Source organism: Gymnoscopelus braueri, assembly GCF_963280865.1.
Source record: "Gymnoscopelus braueri genome assembly, chromosome: 22".
Lineage (NCBI taxonomy): Eukaryota > Metazoa > Chordata > Actinopteri > Myctophiformes > Myctophidae > Gymnoscopelus > Gymnoscopelus braueri.
Window position 1 is genome coordinate 40812439 of NC_137624.1, and position 23862 is coordinate 40836300.

The window sequence follows — 23862 nt, forward strand, 5'->3', positions numbered from 1 at the left end:
CAAATTACCGGAGACTCCGCCGGTCATCAAATGATTGGTTTAGAAATGCGACTAAGAATAAAAACTCTCGATGAATTCAAGGCTTCAGTGGGTGTGTAATTGATAGAAGTAATGTTTTGGGTGAACTACTCGTTTGCATGGAGTCCATTCCACATAACTGCTGCCGAGGCGAGTATTAACACATTAAAACCGGTAAAAATGTCAGCACTCGCGCAGGAAATCAGGTTCAAATCCGGGGTAGAAGACGAAAATTACATAGTGCAGCTTTAAGCACTTTCAACTTGGTGTCCCTATTTTGGGCATGTCAGGTAAAGTTAAAAAAAGTTCAAAATTATCTTTTTTTTTTTTTAAAGTGGGAAAAAAGGACTGATCAACAAGCTCACAATTTGACGCATTCCGAATACAATGAAGATCTTTAAGAAAACAGGTTTAAATATAAATGTTGGAGGATTATGTCTTTCTCGATCAGGATGTGGTTTCTCTGTAACATCACAAATTTCTAACTGACATTCTGACAGGAAGCTGATATCATCAACACGTACAGTAAATGAAAGGTAAACTTTAACTCTCGTTTTCCATGCAAGTCTGTAGCTACATTTACACAGACAATGTGAGACAACATATACATGAAAACCACACTACTCACACTCACTAAACCAGACTGGTTTTATAAAACAATTAATATTTTGTGTTCCACTTTTGTGATATCTCAAATGTATTTAGCGCTTTTCTAAGTACCCAAAGACGCTACAACTGAACTGTCTTTGAGGATGTGGTTTTGAGATTAGAAACACTGGTTAATAGAGGAGTTTGGGGAGTGCTGGACAAGACGGGACAGAGTCGAGAGGAGCACAGGGCCCTCTGTCCTCAACTGCAGCTTTCTAAAAACTCTCATCATAACTACTGTTGTTAATGGAGTTTTGTACAAAATGAAAAGTATTCTGGACAATGATACATTCCTGTATGGATATGCTATATGTAAATAATAATCTTTAGTGGATGTGTCTTTTTTGTTTGTTGTATGACCCCCCCCCCCCCCCCCCTCGTGCTAAAAAATAGTAATCTCTCTCACACACACACACACACACACACACACACACACACACACACACACACACACACACACACACACACACACACACACACACACACACACACACACACACACACACACACACACACACACACACACACACACACACACACACACACACACACACACACACACACACACAAGCTTAAGATGTGGTTATTGTTATTTTTCAATCATCTAGATGGTTATAATTCAACATAAAGACTTAGTCTTAGAACAAATGACACATGTAGTATTTATACATATGAGCACGTTGACTCCCATGCACACACCAGCCACGCCCCCTTTACAAAGGTATTAAAAGCTGTTAACGCTGCTGTTCAATGAGTCATTTGAACCTCTGTGTCCAACACCATGCATCTGATCATACTCATCCTTGGCCTCCTGCTCTTACCACATGGTAAGTACTTACTAATGATTTTTGTTTTTTGCTATCTGCCTTTCACAACATGTGAATAATAGTAATAATAATAATAAAATAATAATAATAATAATAATAATAATAATAATAATACAACATAAATAATATACAGTCATTTCACTGTGACAGTGAAATCCCCACACAGTGTAAATTGCCACTGTCATTCACATGCATAGCCTTCACAGACTTTAGCATATAGAATCTGGAGTGATACTAGATTATATACCTACTAACATCTGATACTCAAGTTAATATTATAATAAATTATATTCCTACTAACAACTTTATAATATAATAGATTATATATCTACTAACAAATTAATATTTTAGTAGATTATATACCTACTAACAAATTAATATTTTAGTAGATTATATACCTACTAACAAGTTAATATTATAGTAGATTATATACCTACTAACGAGTTCATATTTTAGTAGATTATATTCCTACTAACAAGTTAATATTTTAGTAGATTATATATACCTACTAACGAGTTAATATTATAGTAGATTATATACATACTTACGAGTTAATATTATAGTAGATTATATACCTACTAACAAGTTAATATTATAGTAGATTATATACATACTAACGAGTTAATATTATAGTAGATTGTATTCCTACTAACAAGTTAATATTATAGTAGATTATATTCCTACTAACAAGTTAATATTATAGTAGATTATATTCCTACTAACAAGTTAATATTTTAGTAGATTATATACCTACTAACAAGTTAATAATTTAGTAGATTATATTCCTACTAACAAGTTAATATTTTAGTAGATTATATTCCTACTAAAAAGTTAATATTTTAGTAGATTATATTCCTACTAACAAATTATTATAGTAGATTATGTACCTACTAACAAGTTAATATTTTAGTAGATTATATTCCTACTAACAAATTAATATTTTAGTAGATTATATTCCTACTAACAAGTTAATATTATAGTAGATTATGTACCTACTAACAAGTTAATATTTTAGTAGATTATATTCCTACTAACAAATTAATATTTTAGTAGATTATATTCCTACTAACAAGTTAATATTATAGTAGATTATATACCTACTAACATCTGATACTCAAGTTAATATTATAATAGATATATAGACCAATTATTTGTTTACTAACATTGAGACTGGATGCACAAGTGATTGTTTCATGCAATCAATTCTCAACCTGTTGTTTTGGGGTGTTTTGGGGTGTGTTTTGGCTAGTGAGGCGCGTCCTAGCGAGACCTGACAGAATGGGTTTCATTTGCAACCAGTATGACTTTTGCAACCAGTGTGACGTCGTCTGTTAAGGGGTCTATACCTACTAACATCTGCCCAAGCTATCACTTAGATATCTGCGAGTGTCTACCTTAAATAAACTAATATATATATATATATATATATATATATATATATATATATATAATTATTACCCAGATTTACACTGCTCATTAAAGTGTTTGAATTATAAATGTTTGTTTGGTAAACAAACAAATAGGTGTGTTGGAATGTGTGTAAAGTTTACATTCGTTTTCAATTTTAACCTGTGTGATATTGTCTACCTGTTGTCTTAGCCTCTGCCTTGATGTGCTATGCGTGTGACCCAGATAACCCAGACTGCACCAGGGGCGGCCATAGCTGAGTGGTTAGTGAGCCCGCCTAGGGAGCCAGAGGCCCTGGTTGCCCCAGGTTCGATTCCAGGCCACGCCAGCATATGTGTCGATGAAATGAAATTTGTCCCTGAGCAAGACTCTTAACCCCTAATTGCTCACAGGTTCTCATTGGAAACAAGACCGCAAGGACTTTCATGAACGACCTGTTAAAAGGAATTATCCTTATCCTTATCCTTAACCAAGATTCAATTTTGTGGTACCAAGGGGGATCGTTGCATGGCGACAACACGTAATATACTTATTACTTCAGACAACTGCCTATCCTTTTTACACAAACATTTCACATTCCTCAGCTCAGATCTTTCTAGACTTTTAAAGTCACCACTGATTTTCAGATAACATTGCTGAATGATGAAAATATATTGTATTTCACAGTGAATAAAAAAGTAGTGAATGTGTTTACAGCTGGTTCAGAGAGTAATGTGTGTGTGTGTGTGTGTGTGTGTGTGTGTGTGTGTGTGTGTGTGTGTGTGTGTGTGTGTGTGTGTGTGTGTGTGTGTGTGTGTGTGTGTGTGTGTGTGTGTGTGTGTGTGTGTGTGTGTGTGTTTGCGCGTGCAGTCCTTTCTGTACCCTTGAAGGGCTGCAGCACAGCTTCCGAGTGTATGTTGGCGGCAACGGTTAGTAAGCTGTCGGGAGAGAAAACAAGCTGCTGTGCCAGTAACTTGTGCAACGGAGACTCCATCATTGACAACATCGTCTCCTTCTTCTCCATCTTCTCTGGAGCCTCCACCTCTGCAGTGAGCCTCTTGGTCCTGGCAGCACCACTGGTCTGTGTCGCTCTGTTCAACTGAAGGATTCTCTCTGCTTCAGTTAGACTCTTACATCTTGTATGATGTCTAAGTGCTATCCACTGCTCATCATCTAGTCTAGCTTTAATCAGGGGTCGGCAACCTTTTTGACACAAAGTACCACGTTTTATTTTATTGATAGGTCAGTGTGCCATATCAACATTAAGTTTAATTATGACACCATATAAAAATAAAATATTTTCAACAGATTTAGATTTCCCATAATACATAACCTTATTTTTTTTCTTCTTCTTTTGAAATATTTTCTTTCACATCAGGAGGACATTGTAATGACCATGCCTCCTTGGGAGTGTTGCCATTAGACTATAAGAGCAATAACCCACCTTCCTCCCAGACTCCCTCCCCAGTCAGAGTTTAGAGTTTGAATGAATGTAGAATTATGTGCAGGATGTAATTTGAATACAGATGTGAGGGGACTTAGGGGAATTTAATTGACTAATTATTTTTATATTCATTTTAACAGAAAAATCTCTCTCTCACACTTATGCCAGTGTGCCAGTGATCACCCTCCCCTGTACCAACCCCCCCCCCCAGCTGATTGATTTACCACTGCTTGTCATTCTGTATTTTATTAATATTAAACCTTATGTGTGTGCAGCATCCATTCATTTGTATTATTATATATTTTTTACAACCCAGTCACAACAATAAATTGTTGTCATTGTACCTTATTATGCATCTGCATTTTTTTTTGTTCCGTTTTCCTAAACCAATAATTTGATGACATGTGTCATCCTTCATCAAATTACCAGAGACTCCGCCAAGGTTTCAGTGGGGGAGGTTTCAGGAGCACATGTATCCGCCAGGTCAGGTAGGTTATTGTGGCCTCCTGGTGGCGCTGTAATAGGCCAATGTGAAAAGGGTGCCATTTATTCTTAGGCCTTTCACAGCAATCGGACACTGCATTCATGATTTGAGGCATTTTGTTCCAAAAATGTGATAGCTAAATTAGACCTGCTGGTGGCCCTAAAACAGGCCAATGTGAAAAGGGAGGCATTTCTTCCTCGGCCTAATAGCTAGGGATTACCGAGCCACGGATGTTACAAGGCGATGCGGACCGCGATGAGTACCCGTATCTCCCGTATTGTTAAATAAAAAGCATTTTAATCCCATCGCCGGCCATTTTCTCCAAATTGTCTCTGATGCTTTCAACCATGCGACACTAATGGTTGGGAGGTGTATTGCACTCTGATACATTACAAAACAAAAAAACAAAAAAAACAAAAATGGCCGGCGATGGGATTAAAATGCTTTTTATTGAACAATACGGGAGATACGGGTACTCATCGCGGTCCGCATCGCCTTGTATCATCCGTGGCTCGGTGGTAAGCACTTTATATTTGAAATCTGAACGTTTATGTTTATGTGAGAGATGGCAATGTGAAAAAATCGAACACAACTTTAGACCAGGGGGACTCGGCACCATGACTGTCATGGTATGACAGTCATGTTTCAGGGCTAACGTATACTGTACCCTGTCACAACTCACTACCAGGTATACGTATACTGTACCCTGTCACAACTCACTACCTAGTATACGTATACTGTACCCTGTCACAACTCACTACCAGGTATACGTATACTGTACCCTGTCACAACTCACTACCTAGTATACGTATACTGTACCCTGTCACAACTCACTACCAGGTATACGTATACTGTACCCTGTCACAACTCACTACCTAGTATACGTATACTGTACCCTGTCACAACTCACTACCTAGTATACGTATACTGTACCCTGTCACAACTCACTACCAGGTATACGTATACTGTACCCTGTCACAACTCACTACCTAGTATACGTATACTGTACCCTGTCACAACTCACTACCTAGTATACGTATACTGTACCCTGTCACAACTCACTACCTAGTATACGTATACTATACCCTGTCACCTAGTATACGTATACTGTGCCCTGTCACAACCCACTACCTTCAACAACACAACAAACACAGCCTGGTTATACTGCACCCTGTCACAACTCTTTACCCAACAACAGCCACAACACAACAGACATACTGTAGATTCACACCAACATTCAATGCCAGAGCCAGAAACAGTCACTGAACATGTTTCATTGCCACCCAGTCATTTAGTCCTAATAAGACAACAATAAAACAGCAGCTTGAATCACATACACAACTTACAACACAATCAGCAACAGCAGCAGCAGCAAAGAAAAGAGAAAACCAGGTTCCTACCCTGAGATGTCTTCTTCGTGGCTTCATCAGTTGTGTAAGTGATGGCCAGGGTCAAACTTTGGATCTCATGGACTAGGTTATCGCTGGCTGGCCAGAACTTTCCTCCCCTGCATCTTTCTTTAGTCCATGTAGGAAGGTAGAGGTGTTGGCCGTCCTCGTGATCAATGCCCATGTCTTGGGTCCCATTTGTGCTCCAGCTCACTGGTGCTTGTAGAGTGGCTAGTTTTGGAACATCTTGAAAAATTACACACACACAGACAGAGACAGACAGACACACACACATACACACACTCTTAAGCTTTAGGCGCAGAATGTTAACCTGACTGCCATCACAGCCTGGTTTTTCAATACCGCCCCCATCTGGCGGAGTCATGTTACAGCATGTTGCATCACAATCAAACACAGCTCATGACAATATATTCATTTCACATAACACACACACAGCTAGATATTGCATCCCGACAAGTTTTTCTTTAACGACATTTCTCAGAGTAAAATAATAAAGTAAAATGACACACAAATCAGCTCCTGCCTGTAGCCTACATGTTCATGCTAAGCAGCATAGCATCTAACTCACCTGGATGATAATAATAATCCACTCATTTGGAAAGAAAACGACCAACACAGTCTGTTGTGAAAATAATGAACTTCTCTTCCAACTTGTCACACATGTGGTTTGGTAGTTTTAACTCCCTGACAACACTGACAACTATACTTCCATGTTGTGTGTAACGTAACGTTACATTATAAGTTGTTTATGTCACCGTTTCAGTTACAAATATATAAAGGGTTTGTATCAAACACCTGTGTGTCTCGTGCAGGTGTGGGGGGAGGGGTGGGGTGAAAGAGGGGCAGGAAACCAAGGATTTAAAGAGCTGCTGCAAGTCTAGGGAGTATCTGATTAGATTTGTTTTTATTTTGCACAAAATGTAAAAACAATACAAAAAAACAGCACACAAAATATAAAAAAGGAAAGTGCCAGGAGGAGGCAAGCAGCCCAAAGGGCTTAGGAGGCCTCTGCCCATGTATAACACAATACGAATACTAATAGAACATGATTTGTAAACAACCAAACGTGAATATATAGAATTTACAAATAACATGATTGCAGTATTTAAAAAAAAAAGCCTGATTAAACCTGATTGTCCAGGTATCCAGGTTGGTATTCACCAATCTGAATTCATGGAAGGTCTGCTTCTAATCTAGACAATTTAACTTTAATATTGGATGTCTTAATTCGTTGTTAGATTGGGTTTCGGGGGGGGGGGGGTTAATTTGTTTTCTATTTTAATATGGAGAAGATGTTCAAATATTATGTCAATAATAAATACATGTACTTATATACAACAATGAAAAATATTTGACTGAATTTGAAAATGTCCTAATTATTATCTATAACTTGATGCAGTGTGGTGAATTTCTCTCTAGCTGGTCAACATAACTCTATATTCTACTATTCTTCATTTATTTTCAGGGATGATTGTTATTATGTTCTTAATTGTGCCTCAAATTTGCTTGAACCATGTCAACTCTGAATGGTGTGTGTGAGAGCAGGCACGTGTGCAAGTGTGCATGTGCAAACACTAGGTGGTGCTGCTGGACAGATAAACACCATGAAAAAAGAAAGTCTCACTAGAAAATGTTCCCATAGAGGCCATAGCAATGTATTTTCAAAATGTAATATACCACGATTTAGACCTAGGGCCTTTTTTAAAAACGCATTCTAAATCCTAACGAAAAGTTTTCTGAAAAAAAAAATATTTTTATTCCAAAAATATATATGTTGGCTCTTCAAAAACAGCAGATGTAAAAGCTTGTACATCTGCTATTTTTTTTTAAGATTTAGAAAAATCTGTATTTTTTTTATATAGGCCTACATCATTCCGGGGTCCCTGGAACAAAACATTTTCAGATGGGGTTCGTGGCCAAATATATATCAATTTGGGGGTTCTTGACAAACTGGATTGAAGGGTACAGTATAAGAACGTATATGCTTTCCAGGTCTAAATGGGTTAATAGCATCTCGGTGCAGGTTCATAGCAATTCATAGCAGCTACACAGTATACACTTAGTGTGGAATATCAGTGTCTTGTTCTTAAAAGTTTAAATATTTTAATTCCTCCTTAACACAAGGCTGGAGTACAACAATATCAGTTGTATTCACGCTATCAAGAAGAATACTGTATATAGAGCAAGCTTTTCAAATGGCACATTTGATACACATTCCACAAACAAACATTATAAAGGTAGGCTACACTGGTTCGCAAAGTGGGGTCCGGGGACCCCCAGGGGTCTTTCAGCAAAATGAGGAACAGTTTAGGACACTTTGTTTTCAGCTGTTCAAAAATAGCCGATCTACAAGCTCACAACAGTGTGTGACTCGTGACGCACTGTGAGCTTGTTGATCTGCCATTTTTGAAAACTGTTGAACAGTCTTGACATACTGTATCTCCTTTGGGGGCCCCTGGGGCGCAATAATTCCAGATGGGGGTCCGCTGCCTAATAGTATCAATTTGGGGGTTCTTGATATGAAAATGTCTGAGAACTGTGTTAAGCAAGTAGTGCAGGTCAGGGGCTTGTGTCAATCCAACAAAACTAATACAAATACAAGAAGTGGTCAGTGTTGCCACATCCGCTTATTATAAGCGACTTTGGGCTTGTTTTTCTGTAAAGTTGCTTGTAAATATTTGTAGTTGCGGGTTGCAGTTTTTTGGGCTTGATTCTAAAGTGTAGTTGCTTCTTTGAGCTTTTTTCCAGTTTAAACCAGTGGTTCTCAAACATTTTCATGTCAAGTACCCCCAAATTAATATGTATTTGTCCACTATCCCCATCTGAAAACATTTTGTGCCAGATTTCTATTGTTAAAATGTTCCTTTTCTTTGTATTTTAGTCGTTTGATCTCGTTTGCTCGTTTGATCAGACCCGCCCCCCTCCACTCCATGTCACCATGTTAGACTAGCCATTTAAGAAAACACACATGCCTGACTGATTAATGCATGAGGGGACTGTCATCTTTCGATTACTTTCATCCTTTTGCATTTTAAATGTTTAGCATTAGAAAATGCGGGGGGGGGGGGGGGGAGTATTATTATTATTGAATTAAATTTAAGAAACAAAAAAAAAAAGGATTGGTGATAGTAATTGCTTCTAGCCAAACACACATGTGTTCACAATTGCATAAAAACAATTACAACAAAGAGGGCCTGCTTTACAATGACCATGAATGATTGAGTGATGGAATACTTTATTGACAGTTTGCAAAAATATACAGTTATACAATAATGTTAGAAGGATAACGCAAAAGGCCCTGAGGGCTTGTTTCTATTGTGGTCCATTGTGGTCCAAGACATATAAAGACATACATATAAAGACATACATACTATACAACAAATCATAAATAGGAGCAGTAAAAGTATATTTACAAAAAAAAGAGAAAAAAGTGTGTGTGTGTGTGTGTGTGTGTGTGTGTGTGTGTGTGTGTGTGTGTGTGTGTGTGTGTGTGTGTGTGTGTGTGTGTGTGTGTGTGTGTGTCTAAGTCCGCAGTTGCTAATTGCAGACAGGTGCTCTTTGGAGGTTTTGAAGGAGGGTAGGGAGTCACACCTTTTGATAGCTGGAGGTAGGGCAGCGTGATTAATGAATCCCACCAACGTTATAGGATATATACCCGCCTTACCTGTCTGATTGGCTCCCTGGCAGGCATAGTTTTACTGAGGTTAGGGTTAGGGTTAAGGTTAGGTTTAGGCATAGTCTTACTGAGGTAGGGATAGGATTAGGGTTAGGGTTAAGGTTAGGTTTAGGCATAGCCTTACTGAGGTAGGGATAGGATTAGGGTTAGGGTTAAGGTTAGGTTTAGGCATAGCCTTACTGAGGTAGGGATAGGATTACGGTTAGGGTTAAGGTTAGGTTTAGGCATAGTCTTACTGAGGTAGGGATAGGATTAGGGTATAGGGTTAAGGTTAGGTTTAGGCATAGTGGCAAAAACGAGAACTGTCAATCACAGCGACTACTGGCCAATCACAGCGGGTTTTGCCTAGAACTGAAGTGGGCTCCATAATAACACGGTAGGGCATTCCACATTTGGCATAATAGTAGAATGAACTCATCCTCATGTGTGTGCTGAATCTGGGGGGAATGAGATCAGTGGAGCTCCCTCTGGTGGTGTGATGCCTCAGTGATCCCACTGGCAATGGTTTCATCTCTTACCTCAATGCATCGCCATCATACCCATAATTACTGAAGAGAACAGCCTTATTTTTGTTATTATTTCATAACAGCGCTAATGAGTCCTGAATCAGGAGCAATTCATATATGCAATGAGCGCACACATTATAAGGGACAGGGTTATTGGCCAGATACTAACTAGGGCACTTTTACGTACAGTATATTACACTACGTAAGACATAATTTACTGTAGGTTTAAAGTTCACATTGATTTGTTGTTGTTACAGTCTTTATATAGTACAGTACTATATCTCAGAGCATTTATACAGTATTCTGTATTACACACAACATAACATATGCATATACAAATATGTAAAATTATGCAAAGTCTAACACAACACAGCCGGCTCACTACGATCCAGTCAAATGATCAAAGTAGACTCAAATATGAATCAGGGTTATTTTTCACTGCTTGTTTCTCACCTCAAATGTTTTCGAAAACACATTTTAGTGTAGCTACTATTTCGCTGTAAATGAGATTTACAGTGTGTATTAGGCTACTTGGCCGCCATGAAAGTCACAACAAAACAAAAAGCCAGCAACGCCCATTGAGGCATGCGTAACTGTGATACAGAGTTAGGTGCTTCAGCTTCTAGACCATGAGCGGCGGCGCAACGTAGCCAGTAGCTGTTCCTCAGCACACGGTACAGCCTCCCAATCGGTAGGTAGTACTCATACATGTAGTTTCCAGTGTAAAAATAGGTGAAACCTAGGGGACAAAGGGTTAAGTAAAGACAATAAAGTTAAGTATATCAGAAGATGCCACAATGAAGGGGCAGCAGAAAAGATAGACAGGGAAGTCATGTTTTTCTCACACACACACACACACACACACACACACACACACACACACACACACATACACACAAGTCAACCACTGGCACCTGAGAAATGGAGCACTCCAAGCAATTGCTCCACCATGATAATTAGAAATGGAGTATTATTCCCCTAATTGTCACATAATAATATTAATAATACACTAACATCATCGTATAGACGTATTTGGTCATGCAGCAGTCGATACATTTTCCAGACAAAGGTAGCAAATGCGATGTAACATTACAAAGTAAGACAAACAAAGTTTAAAGAGTATCCTACTGTATGAGCTGACCGAAAGATATTGCTGTATTTGTAATGATTGAAATAGCGATGCATTTGATCAAATGACGTGGTCTAACCAAAACATGGTCTAAATGAATAGAGAGGGAGGGAGAGAGCCTATTTCAACCATGGAATAACCCGGTCAATGCCGGGTACCAAAACACTGAACACACTGATCAAGGAGTCGCTTAGCACAGTAAGCCTGGCAATGCCAGGCAAGCTGACATAAATTGCAGCGCAAACTTCGTTCATACGATCACAGGATGTGTCATGTTGTGGTAATCACTGTCAGGGTGACCCACCTCTGTATTGGAAGGCTGCTGTCACCTTGCCGGGAAACGGTTTGGGGAATCCCCAGTCCATCGTCCTCCTGGCCTCATCATAACTGAAGCAACACAAACGAGACTATGATTTACTGTTCTCATACACTCATCATCAGAGAAAGCACAACATAGAACACATGTATCTGATACAATGTTTTAAAAATGAAACAGTCTTCTTAGCATACCTATAATACCTGTCACCAACAAAGAATAACGTCTTGCGCGTTGCTTCATCGTAGACGGCAGCATCGACGTTCTTTACATCTCTGGGTAAACCAAAACTGGTGAGGAGTTTGGGATAGCCTGGCACAGGAGTGTAGCCGGAGAAACCCCATACTATGCGACCTGGAAAACAAAAGCACAAGAAGAGTTTTTAACGTGTAAACCTGCGTGCACACTTCAAAACACACACTAATGATGAAGTGCTACTAGGAAGATGAAGAGAACGCATGCCTTTAAAGAAGTAGATTCGGTCTGACTGACGAATCTCATAAGCAGCATCGATGCTGGCAGGAGCACTGGGCCAGAAGCTTGTGATGAGACTCAGCCGGGGTGTGCTGCTCCCTGGGTAGCTTCGCCAGAAGAAGCTGACAACAGATAATGCCAGAGTATTACAGCTGAGCACATACATGGGCACATGAGGCCCCCACCTTCACTTAACGCAGGTTAATATCAGAATACTGATATATTATTGATTTCAGCCGTTTCAATTCCAAACATGCAAACATGAGCCGCTTTAATTACTTCAGTCTATATTAGTAGCTTAACAAGTAAGACGCGCGAACGCTGGAAGCGAACGCAGCTCGAAAATATTGTGTATTTACGGACTTGTAATCCGTGTTATTTCACCGAGAGAACATTGACATTGTGTGTGTGTGTGTGTGTGTGTGTGTGTGTGTGTGTGTGTGTGTGTGTGTGTTTTGCAGGCTGTTGTGCATTGTAATCAGAGCATTATGAGAGCATGAACACAGACACACAGACACACAGACACACAGACAGACACACAACCTGAGCAGGGTTACATAGTAAGCTCCACTTGGTCGGAGGCGCGTTCGCAATGACTTCCAATGTATTTGTATTTAAGTTCATAAAGTTAACATAAGCATAACTAAATGCATTTGAAATGAAAAAAAAAAACTTTTCAGCATTCCAATAAAAAAATAGCAACAAAAAAAACGACAGCGTAACGACAGTATATGCAATGTGGCCCTCTGGAGTGAGTGTGGAAACATAGTGGCCCTCTACATCATCAAAGTTGCCCACCCCTGGCTTAGCATCTAACCCAGTTAAAGAAAGCAATGGCATTGTGATGCTTTTTTCCCCCCGTCAGATTCTTGGTAATCTGAGGTGTACAGTATATTATACCTGTCTTTGAAGAAGAGCATTGCTCCTCGATGCGTGGTTACAGCATCCAAGACCATGGTTGAGTCACATGCATCAGGGGTGGTGGGGCGCTCGGGTCCTGGCTCACCTGGGCTCACATCAGTATTAGCACCTGCAGGTCAAATCAACATCTTCAAATATAGAGAGCTGAACTTATTAGCATAAGGAATCAATTTTGGATTTGAAAGAAATTGAAAAAAATTAAAAAATGCAAAGAATATATATATATATATATTTATTTTTTTTGTTTTACCATAGAGAGACCGGATGCCATAATAATCATCACGGGACAGATAAAAGGTGCCTGGGTTCCTATAGCTGTAAGTGGGGTACATGAGAGCATCAGGGTCATCAGAGTGAGATAGACCCAGGGAATGGCCAAACTCATGGGCTGCTACCAGGAAGAGGACAGGACCTGCAGAAAGAAACACACAATCTACTGAAAGACAAGGAAATGCTGTGTTTTGTTGCTGTTGTTGTTGTTGTTGTTTTTTTCTTCATACTGCCAACAAAGAAGAAACGTATAGAAATAATCAACTGTATACGGTATGTAAGCTATAGGCTAATTGTCCACTGGTTAAGAAACTCACCTCTGTTGGACTTGAGAGTGAATATCTCATCATCATCAAAATGTGCATCTCCTCCGATGCCACCGAATGGTGCATAGGCATGAGCTAAGGTGCCACCTTGACCATCGAAGGGGTAATCATCACCATGCGCTTTAAACAAGAACATATTTATGTGAGTGACTGTTAAGAAGAAATGCTAGTCAAATTAAAGCAGTTTAATCAATGCTATTAGTTCCTAGGTCTACGGCTAACAAACAGTATCAGAGCTAGGATTGTCTGTGTTCATTGTATGAAGACAAAGTGGACAAAGAAAGCTTTAGTGGGCCTGTAAATATAAAGTCAAATGTAAAATGTAAAATACAAAATAAATAAATGCTTTTAAAAATGGTGCCCAGAAATACAGTAACACCACAACAACAACAGTCATGTTGAATGGCATGTTTTTTTTAAAGCAGGGATGATACTACTCAAAGCCATCTACTGATGGAGAAATGTCATAAGGCTTTCTTATAACTTGTGCTCCTACAGCTGGAGATGTCAACACACACACACACACACACACACACACACACACACACACACACACACACACACACACACACACACACACACACACACACACACACACACACACACACACACACACACACACACACACACACACACACAGGATGTACTGTATCTGTAGCCTGGCATGGCCAGACTATCTGCCAAAGGCAATTTTATTTTTGCAATGGCAGAATCGTCTAGAACCAGGCTACTGTATCTACTCTCATCCTGAAGTCAAACATTGTCATTTGTCTAATATTTCCTATAGTTCCACACACTGTCATCCTTATTCATCATGGATATGATATGCATTTCTAAACGTAGTCCTTATTCATTATGAATATTATCAAAGCATGCATACAACACAAGCATACAGGTTTACACAGTGGTGGACTGGCTGTGGTTCATTTGGGGAATAGATTATGAAACTTCCATTTGGAATATGAGAGTTATTTTCTACTTACAGCGGCGACCAAATGAGATCATGATGTCAGCGGTGCCGCTATAAATTCTTGTGAATCTCAGAGGGGTAACGTCGGACCACACTTGCAGAGCTTTCTCTATAGTGTCATCTACTTCAGACACAGACATGTCTGGGGTGTAGTTATTAATCCTGTGGGTCAGATAGAAGGATAAATGCAGAGTCACAAAGTTGTTTGTAAACGTGTCTAAAACTGGAAGCTTTTGTGTGTAAACTTGTCTGAACCTGGAAGCATCCCTACTAGTGTCTATCCCCCCATCGATAAGAGGGGGATGTGCATGTCTGATTGTTTGTACATGTTTGCATAGGTCTCTCACCTGTAGGTAATGCTACTTTTCTCCCACTTGCGGTTAGATGTGGCGAAACGAGAAAGTTGGACATCGGGAACACCACAGCGAGGCTTCTTCATCAGTGCTATCGTCTCAGTGTCCAGCGTTCCGGTGATGTTAAGCCCAAAGAACTTCTGCATTTCACTGAGCTTGGGGATCACCATTGGGCTGGTCGCTGATCTGGACGCAGGACCGTCCACTCTGGGCTGGAAGTCCTCCTCTGTCAGGTTGAAGTAGTTCTTCAAGTAGCTCTGCAATGCATATTAGACAAATATGACAGGTGGATATGGAGTGACAAGATAACACACAAGTGAAGACAAGAATATGGATCCAGAAATTCTGTGTTGATATACAGGAATGCAGAGGTGAATGCGTGTACAAGATCATTATAATTAGGTGTCAATTAAACAAAACGTTCTCATAAAAATAAAAAAGTATATCGCAAGCTACAGAGTAGATACCTACCGTTGCAAAATCTTCATCTTTTACAGCAATGTCTGATATTGGCAGAGAATGAACTGCAGTTGCCAAGCTTAGAATGAACAGGCTGAAAGAGTTCATGCCTCTTGGTTGGTTGGTTGAGTTTCTGTGGGGGAGGCAGGTCTTATATCCTCCTCGCAACACCTATACCTGAGTCATTGAAACCAGAACCATGCTCCATGTGGATAATAGAGGAAGTTTTGATGATGCCACTGTCTGGCAAAAAAAGTTTTCCACTGTAAAATGCTGTAATCATGTTGACATATTGTCAACATCAACTGCACAGCCATTACATAAGGTTACATTCAAACTAAGAGATTAACTGATACTTGCATAAGAGATATACAAAGGCAAAATGTAAACTTATATGCAGCTAAACACGGACACTGAAGCATAAAGCGGAGTCAGGGGATTTCCTGGTACGTTTAACCACCTAAACTCTACTTCATTGACTGGGGTCCCAAAGGTCCCCTCCCTCCACACCACCTCTTTGTCAAAACAATTTTCATATGCGAGAGACATGTCAAGTGAATGAGGCTTTGAATGAGGCTTTGCCCCAGGTGAAGGAGTTTAAGTATCTCGGGGTCTTGTTCACGAGTGAGGGGAGGACGGAGCAGGAGATCAGCCGGAGAATCGGAGCAGCAGGAGCGGTATTGCAGTCGCTGTACCGCACTGTGGTGACGAAAAGAGAGCTGAGCCAGAAGGCAAAGCTCTCGGTCTTCCGAGCAATCTTCGTTCCTACTCTCACCTATGGTCATGAAGTGTGGGTCATGACCGAAAGAATAAGGTCGCGGGTACAAGCGGCCGAAATGAGTTTTCTCAGACGGGTGGCTGGCATCTCCCTTAGAGATAGGGTGAGAAGTTCGGTCACCCGGGAGAGACTCGGAGTAGAGTCGCTGCTCCTTCGCTTGGAAAGGAGCCAGCTTAGGTGGTTCGGGCATCTAGTACGGATGCCTCCCGAGCGTCTCCCTAGGGAGGTCCTCGCTGCACGTCCCACTGGGAGGAGACCCCGGGGCAGACCAAGGACCAGATGGGCGGATTACATCTCCACACTGGCCTGGGAACGCCTCGGGATCCCCCAGGAGGAAGTTGCTAATGTTGCTCAGGAGAGGAAGGTCTGGAGCTCTCTGCTGGAACTGTTGCCCCCGCGACCCGACTCCGGATAAGCGGTTGAAGATGGATGGATGGATGTCAAGTGAGGAGAGTTATGTTTTTTTTTTGTCATTGTGGGGGGTTGTGGGAATGTGCGTACAAAATTTCACAGAAATTGCACGCTGTGTTCATGATTTGAGGCATTTTGTTCAAAACGGAGCACTCCTGCATACTTTGGAAGGCAATCTTAGCCAATCAGGATGGAATATGGAAAACCGGACAGCTCCGTGTTGATCACATGACTATAGAGATACTGTGTACCGATTTGTGTGCTTTTTGGACAAAATCTGTAGGAGTAATATCCAAAAATTTGTTTTGCACATATCGGCCTCCTGGTGGCGCTATAACAGGCCAGTCTGAAAAAATCAGGGCAGAGGTTCTGAATTGGCATCCAGGGAGTGGGTGTGCACAGTTTCGCAGTGACCGGGCCAACGGTGCCGGAGATTAGCTGCTCACAGACAGACGGACGGACACACACACGGATGGACACACGGACGGACGGACAGGGTGCAAAACATAGTCTCGGCCATTTTGGCCTGGTGGAGACAACAAATAAAAGCCGGGTCACTATAGTATTTATGGTATCTTATGTATTAAAGCTGCCAACAGGGAAGTAAGTATCAACTGCACATCATTACATAAGATTACATAAGAGATCATTATACAAAGGCAAAATGTAAACTTATACGCGGCTAAACACGGACACTCAAGCATAAAGCGGAGTCAGGGGATTTCCTGGTACGTTTAACCACTTAAACTCTATGACTGGGGTCCCAAAGGTCCCCTCCCTCCACACCACCTCTTTGGCAAAAAAATTTTGATCTACTGTAAAAGCTCACATCGTAGGCCTGCTGTTTTCGCCGAATGTTTGCCTATTATGACATGCCCCGAATAGGGATAGAGTTCATGTGGTTAATTGAGAGCTGTTTGATGCATAGGTTAGTATTCTGGCAATCTGGGAACCCAAAGCCAAATGAGAATGAAAAACAGCGCCCTCTGCTGTTTGTACTATCTCATGTTGGATCTGTTCTTGAGAGATTAGTATTCTGGCAATGTGGAAAACATGACATTTGAAGCTGCTGTGGTTGTATCCTGTGTGGCTGAATGTTTTGTGGGGACATAAATGCTGTATCATGTGAACGTGTGGATGGATGGGGTTTCTAAATGCTTTATGTTATGTGTGGGTGGGTGAGGTTACTGTACTTTGTATCCATGTTATTTGTTGTCCTTATAAACACATTTATTTCGTATGAAATAAAAGCCATCTGACTGAATGTTTTCAGTTGTTGACAATTGAAGCTTATTTGCAGAAAAATTACTAAAATCTTAATTGTTTTTTGGTTAGATTTAATGAATATGGCGTCTTACTGCAGCTTCCAATAAATACTGCTATTATACTGTTTCGAACAGCTGAGAAATAAAGTTTGTTTTGTTTCCTCCATTGTTGTCCCGTAGCATTTCAGAGAAGGCTTGTGACTAATTTAGCATTTAGATAATGAAAATCAAATCAATGTTAACTTCAACTTCAGAGACATTCAGCTGAAAAGACGGTCACATAGTCTAAAGGTTTTGAAACTAATGTTGCCTTTTTGTTAGCAGCATCTGCTTCAGATTTTCAGCACTGCATCAGAAAGGAGAGCAAATTCTCCTATCATAAGGTATATGCAATCTATATATAATGGTAGTAGGCTACATGGCCATAAACTCTCTCTGTGTGTGTGTGTGTGTGTGTGTGTGTGTGTGTGTGTGTGTGTGTGTGTGTGTGTGTGTGTGTGTGTGTGTGTGTGTGTGTGTGTGTGTGTGTGTGTGTGTGTGTGTGTGTGTGTGTGTGTGTGTGTGTGTGTCAGTGTTGTTTTTGGCCCGCATTTTTGATTTAGATTTAGTCTTAGTCTTTTGGACAAAATTAGTAATTTTTGTCATTTCTATCCATGATAGTTATAGTTTTACAGAGGTTACATTTAGGAATAAGGTTAGGTTTAGGCATAGTTTAATGAGGTTACGTTTAGGAATAAGGTTAGGTTTTGGCGCCATTTTACTGAGGTTACGTTTAGGAATAAGGTTAGGTTTTGGCGCCATTTTACTGAGGTTACGTTTAGAAATAAGGTTAGGTTTTGGCGCCATTTTACTGAGGTTACGTTTAGGAATAAGGTTAGGTTTTCTCTGTGTGTGTGTGTGTGTGTGTGTGTGTGTGTGTGTGTGTGTGTGTGTGTGTGTGTGTGTGTGTGTGTGTGTGTGTGTGTGTGTGTGTGTGTGTCAGTGTTGTTTTTGGCCCGCATTTTAGATTTAGATTTAGTCTTAGTCTTTTGGACAAAATTAGTATTAGTTTTAGTCACATTTTTGTCATTTCTATCCATGATAGTTATAGTTTTACAGAGGTTACATTTAGGAATAAGGTTAGGTTTAGGCATAGTTTAATGAGGTTACGTTTAGGAATAAGGTTAGGTTTTGGCGCCATTTTACTGAGGTTACGTTTAGGAATAAGGTTAGGTTTTGGCGCCATTTTACTGAGGTTACGTTTAGAAATAAGGTTAGGTTTTGGCGCCATTTTACTGAGGTTACGTTTAGGAATAAGGTTAGGTTTTGGCGCCATTTTACTGAGGTTACGTTTAGGAATAAGGTTAGGTTTTGGCGCCATTTTACTGAGGTTACGTTTAGGAATAAGGTTAGGTTTTGGTGCCATTTTACTGAGGTTACGTTTAGGAATAAGGTTAGGTTTTGGCGCCATTTGACTGAGGTTACGTTTAGGAATAAGGTTAGGATTAAGCATGGTTTAAAACAGGGGTAACTGCAGGCAAAGATGGGGCTGGAACATGGGCGTGTTCCATCTTTGCCTACTTGGAGAAATTTGCTCTTACAATAATGAGGTCCAACTTCTTTCTTATTCTTCTTCTTTGGACTTTAATGGCGGTTGGCTTCCCTAAACGTTGCATTACCGCCATCTCCTGCAGTGTACCATGGTCACAGTGCAAACAAAATCTTGATCTTATTTCCATTGTATCGTTTTATTTACAAGAAAGAAGTAAAGCGCTGTCTTCACCACTCCTTGACCCCAGTGAGAGCACAGCCTGTCCTTTCTGGGCAGCCAGGGTTACCCATGGGTTTACCGGCCTTTCTCTACGTCCAGGCTGTGCACTCTGTAGGCTACATTAAGATCTTTCTCAGTTTATTAGTTACCGTGGAGTCTAATATTCTGCCATTCAGGTTTTTTGTTTTTGTTTTGATAAAATGGGTTGTTGTTGATACTGTAATTTGGTTGGGTTGGAATTGTCAAAAAATTATGCCAAGGTCCTGGTTATTAGTAGTTTAATGTTAGGAGGGTCTAAGCTAGTCTGTTGAGCATCAGGACCAGTTGACACACGGATGCACGCACGGATGCACGCACGGATTCACGCACGTGCGCACGCACACGCACACACACACACACACACACACACACACACACACACACACACACACACACACACACACACACACACACACACACACACACACACACATTCCTTATGTTTTTTATCCTGATTAATTGTCAGGAGAAATTAAATTAAACACCAAAATCAATTTGACCTATATACTTTTCCTTCACTTTTCTGCAGTTCATAGAAGCAACCACTAGAGGGAACCGTATGTACATTAATTGAACCCTTATATTTCAGTACAATCCAACTGAACTAACCTCTGCTGCTCATATATTATTAAACAAAACATATGTTTTTGAAACCAGGGGCACTCCTCTTTGGGCACTGGCTTACAAAACTACATAGTTTTTTTTGCTTCATTAATGAACAGTAGGAACTTAAATAGGAAGCAATCTCTTCTTTCACAGAAACTGCAACTCAACCACAATTCTTTAACTTCCAATGAGTGATTATTTTCACTATAGAATAGCGGAATGATAAAGTAGTGACTATACCATGTTACCATGGCATAGCTCAATGGTGAGCAACTTTGATGATGGAGAGGGCCACTATATTTCCACACTCACTCCAGGGGGCCACATTGCATATTGTTGCTGTCGGGCAGACACCTCATAACTCCATATTTAAACTTTTTTTGATGAAGTGCGGCAAATTAATGCCGCACTTCATCATTCTAGTATGTCACTCAAAAGTATTTTTTTATTGGAATCCTGAAAAGTAACATTTTAATTTAATTTCAAATGCATTAAGTTAACTTTATGAACAATACAAATACATTGGACGTAAAAAAAAGTCATTAAAATAATAATATAGACTGAAGTAATTAAAGCGGGTCATGTTTGCATGTTTGGAATGTTCTGAAATCAATAATATATCAGTATCAGTATTTTTGAAAAAAATGCATATTTTGATTTTATTTTATTTTATATTTTGGGTCATTCTACCAGAAACACATCATCTGTCCTGGACATGTTACGAGGGACAGCGAGTGCATTTTCCGGCAGCGGCTGCTGCCGCGGAGCTGCCGGCGGCGCCAGCTTTGGGAGTGTGCTGCGTTTGTGTAACGCAGTCCCCACCAATATTATTTACGATTCTGTGCCTATCGGTACATAACTCGGACGGCGCTTAGTCGACTAGTAGACCATCGGCTGGTCGTCGCGGGCACTCGCGCCTGGAGGCGCTCGGGCGCGACTCCTTGGCCTCAAGGTCTACTGAGTCGGCGCGCCTCCGTCATGGTCCAAAACTATACTTTATCGGCGGAAAAAATAAGTTGACTGCCGCTCCTCCACTGGCAGTTCCGCGGCAGTTCCGCTGCTGCCGCTCCTCCACCGGCAGTTCCGCGGCAGTTCCGCTGCTCCGCCGGCAGCTGCCGCTCCACCGCCGGCAGTCACTGCCGGCAGTTGCCGCTCCTCCACCGGCAGTTCCGCGGCAGCAGCCGCTGCCGGAAAATGCGAGTGCATTCTCCTTCTGCATGTTACAGTGAATAAAACTTGTATAATGCAAAAACATATACAAGTCATTAGATGATTGATTTCGGTTCGTTTTTCTGTAAAGGAATATATAATTCATTAGGTTTTCAGATATTTCGTTTTTCTTCATCATCACAACCGTACAAAGAACAGACCATTCAGTTTTTTGACAATCTTTATAGACGGAGAAATTATGTGTGTTGTTTATTGAGAAACAAGAGAAGCATCAATCCTAGTGATAATAGCGTAATGCCTGGAAATGATTTCAGTGAAGTCAGTGATCTCTGGAGAACGACTAGCTGGTATTATTACCACAGAGACTGGAGGGGAGGGAGAGATGCATTAGATGAATGGATTCTGTTTCATAAGGAGCTTTCAACAAAACACCTTTGCACATGTAAATACATTTAAGTACAGCAAGTACAGAAGCCAAGAAGCTAAACAGAAAGCGAAACAGAATAAAATGTCCAGAAAAAGTAACAGATAATGTATGGTCACAGAAGATTCATACGGGTCATACATAATATGGAAAAACAAAAACAAACAAAAAAACATTCTGTTGCTTTGTTCAGAATGCAGGCAACTTTGTTTCTCAAATATGATCTTTATGGCCGACTGTCCAAAGCCACACTGTTATTTGCAAGAGATCAGATGGGATTTGTGTAATTCAGAATTGTCGATCCATATCTGCATATGCGTATAAATCAGACTTCAGTGTCCGAGTGTCCAGAGACTCCAGACTGAGACAACTGTTTAGAAATGACATTTAAATGCATTTCAAACCACCTACAGTACTGTAGGAATGTGGTTCAAATCTGATTAGCGTTGCATCAGTTTCCATGTGGCTTTCAATTCAGACTCGATTAAAACCAATCTGAATACAGTAGGGCACACATCTGTGCTCCTAGTGTGAACATAGGCTACTGTAGCGCAGTGATGGAAAGTAACTAAGTATATGTCCTCAAGTACTGTACTTCAGTACAATTTTGAGGTATTTGTACTTTACTCGAGTATCTCCAATTTCCAATACTTTTACTTCTACTCAACTACATCTCAGAGGCAAATATTGTACTTTTACTCCACTACAATTATTTGAAAACTTTAGTTACTAGTTACTTTGTAGATTTTGAAAACATACATTACCCACTTCAGCCCTATATACATTTCGGCCATTTGAAAATAGCCGATCTACAAGCTCACAATGTGTCGCGATGCGACGCATTGTGAGCTTGTAGATTGGCTATTTTCAAAAGATTGTTATACATTTGGAAAACTTGAAATGGGACATTCTGCATAATGAGTACTACATTTTGATGCCAATACTTTTGAACTTTTACTCAAATACATTTAGAATTTCGGACTTTTACTGTGTGTGTTTCTACATTTCTACATTGCAGTATTGATACTTTTACTTAGGTAAACAAATTGAGTACTTTTCCACCACTGTATGTATGTGTGTATGCGTCTCAAAAAGCCCCTCTATAAGTGCGGAGTCAACGTATTTGTGATCAATGGTGTTATGGCATCGGATATACTGTATGTACGATCCTACCATCAGTCTCTGTCTCCGTCCATCACATTATATACAATATTCATTCATTATTCATAAGAAGGATGTTTCCTTCTGGATGTCAAATATCTGTCCTCTTCACAGTACACACACACACACACACACACACACACACACACACACACACACACACACACACACACACACACACACACACACACACACACACACACACACACACACACACACACACACACACACACACACACACACACACCTCTCAATGTTTCACTTCCATGCAGATCTTAAATAATCTGCAATAGTGACAATATTAAACATTTTAAACTGTGCTTTTTCTTTCTTTCTTTCTTTCTTTCTCTCTTTCAAAGCATATTTGTGGACCCCCGCTCCTAAAATAAAAAAGTAATACATGTAATACTGTATTTATACATAGCTAAAGGTATTTTCCCTGTAATACCGGACCTCAACTGGAGGTTAAGTGCATTGCTGTTACTGACAAACACTGGTGGCAATGTTATGAATATTTACAACACTGAGAACCATAACACTGTGATTTTGCTACGAATACAAGAACGGTCTCGCGCCAATACCTGCTCGCCCACAGTCAAATACCGGTGACCTCGGAACGGTCGGCACCATGGTATAAAATGT

At 40.2% G+C, this 23862-nt stretch overlaps 3 protein-coding genes across 4 annotated transcripts in view; 1 reads left to right on the forward strand and 2 right to left on the reverse strand.

Moving 5' to 3' along the window:
* The first annotated feature begins 1431 nt into the window (after positions 1–1431).
* LOC308078141 (uncharacterized protein) lies at positions 1432–4604 on the forward strand. The gene is made up of 4 exons (XM_080419256.1): positions 1432–1493; positions 3093–3139; positions 3369–3420; positions 3750–4604. Exons 1-4 carry the CDS (start codon positions 1448–1450, stop codon positions 3980–3982), a joined length of 378 nt encoding a protein of 125 aa, XP_080275382.1. The 5' UTR covers positions 1432–1447; the 3' UTR covers positions 3983–4604.
* Positions 4605–10925: 6321 nt separating this feature from the next.
* Positions 10926–15817, reverse strand: LOC308079024 (collagenase 3-like; the record flags this gene model as incomplete). The annotated part of the gene is made up of 10 exons (XM_080420361.1): positions 10926–11137; positions 11832–11914; positions 12038–12197; positions 12306–12439; positions 13218–13347; positions 13489–13650; positions 13826–13954; positions 14818–14966; positions 15152–15414; positions 15794–15817. The coding sequence occupies 10 exons, from the start codon at positions 15815–15817 to the stop codon at positions 10926–10928; spliced, it is 1446 nt and encodes a 481-aa protein (XP_080276487.1).
* A 7726-nt stretch (positions 15818–23543) lies between these two features.
* LOC308078124 (fibroblast growth factor receptor 1-A-like) overlaps positions 23544–23862 on the reverse strand; it is a 38809-nt gene continuing 38490 nt past the window's right edge. For both annotated transcript variants that reach the window (XM_080419224.1, XM_080419223.1), the window contains exon 17: positions 23544–23862. This exon is cut by the window's right edge and continues 914 nt beyond it. The gene's annotated coding sequence lies outside the window, so the exon portion shown is untranslated.

What these genes read in the sequence shown, in the direction of transcription:
- LOC308078141 (XM_080419256.1), top strand. Translation starts at nt 1,448, where the DNA reads ATGCATCTGATCATACTCATCCTTGGCCTCCTGCTCTTACCACATG. An exon ending in ACCCAGATAACCCAGACTGC is followed by an intron (nt 3,140 to 3,368) that starts ACCAGGGGCGGC and finishes TCCTTATCCTTA; the next exon opens with ACCAAGATTCAATTTTGTGG. An exon ending in TCGTTGCATGGCGACAACAC is followed by an intron (nt 3,421 to 3,749) that starts GTAATATACTTA and finishes TTGCGCGTGCAG; the next exon opens with TCCTTTCTGTACCCTTGAAG.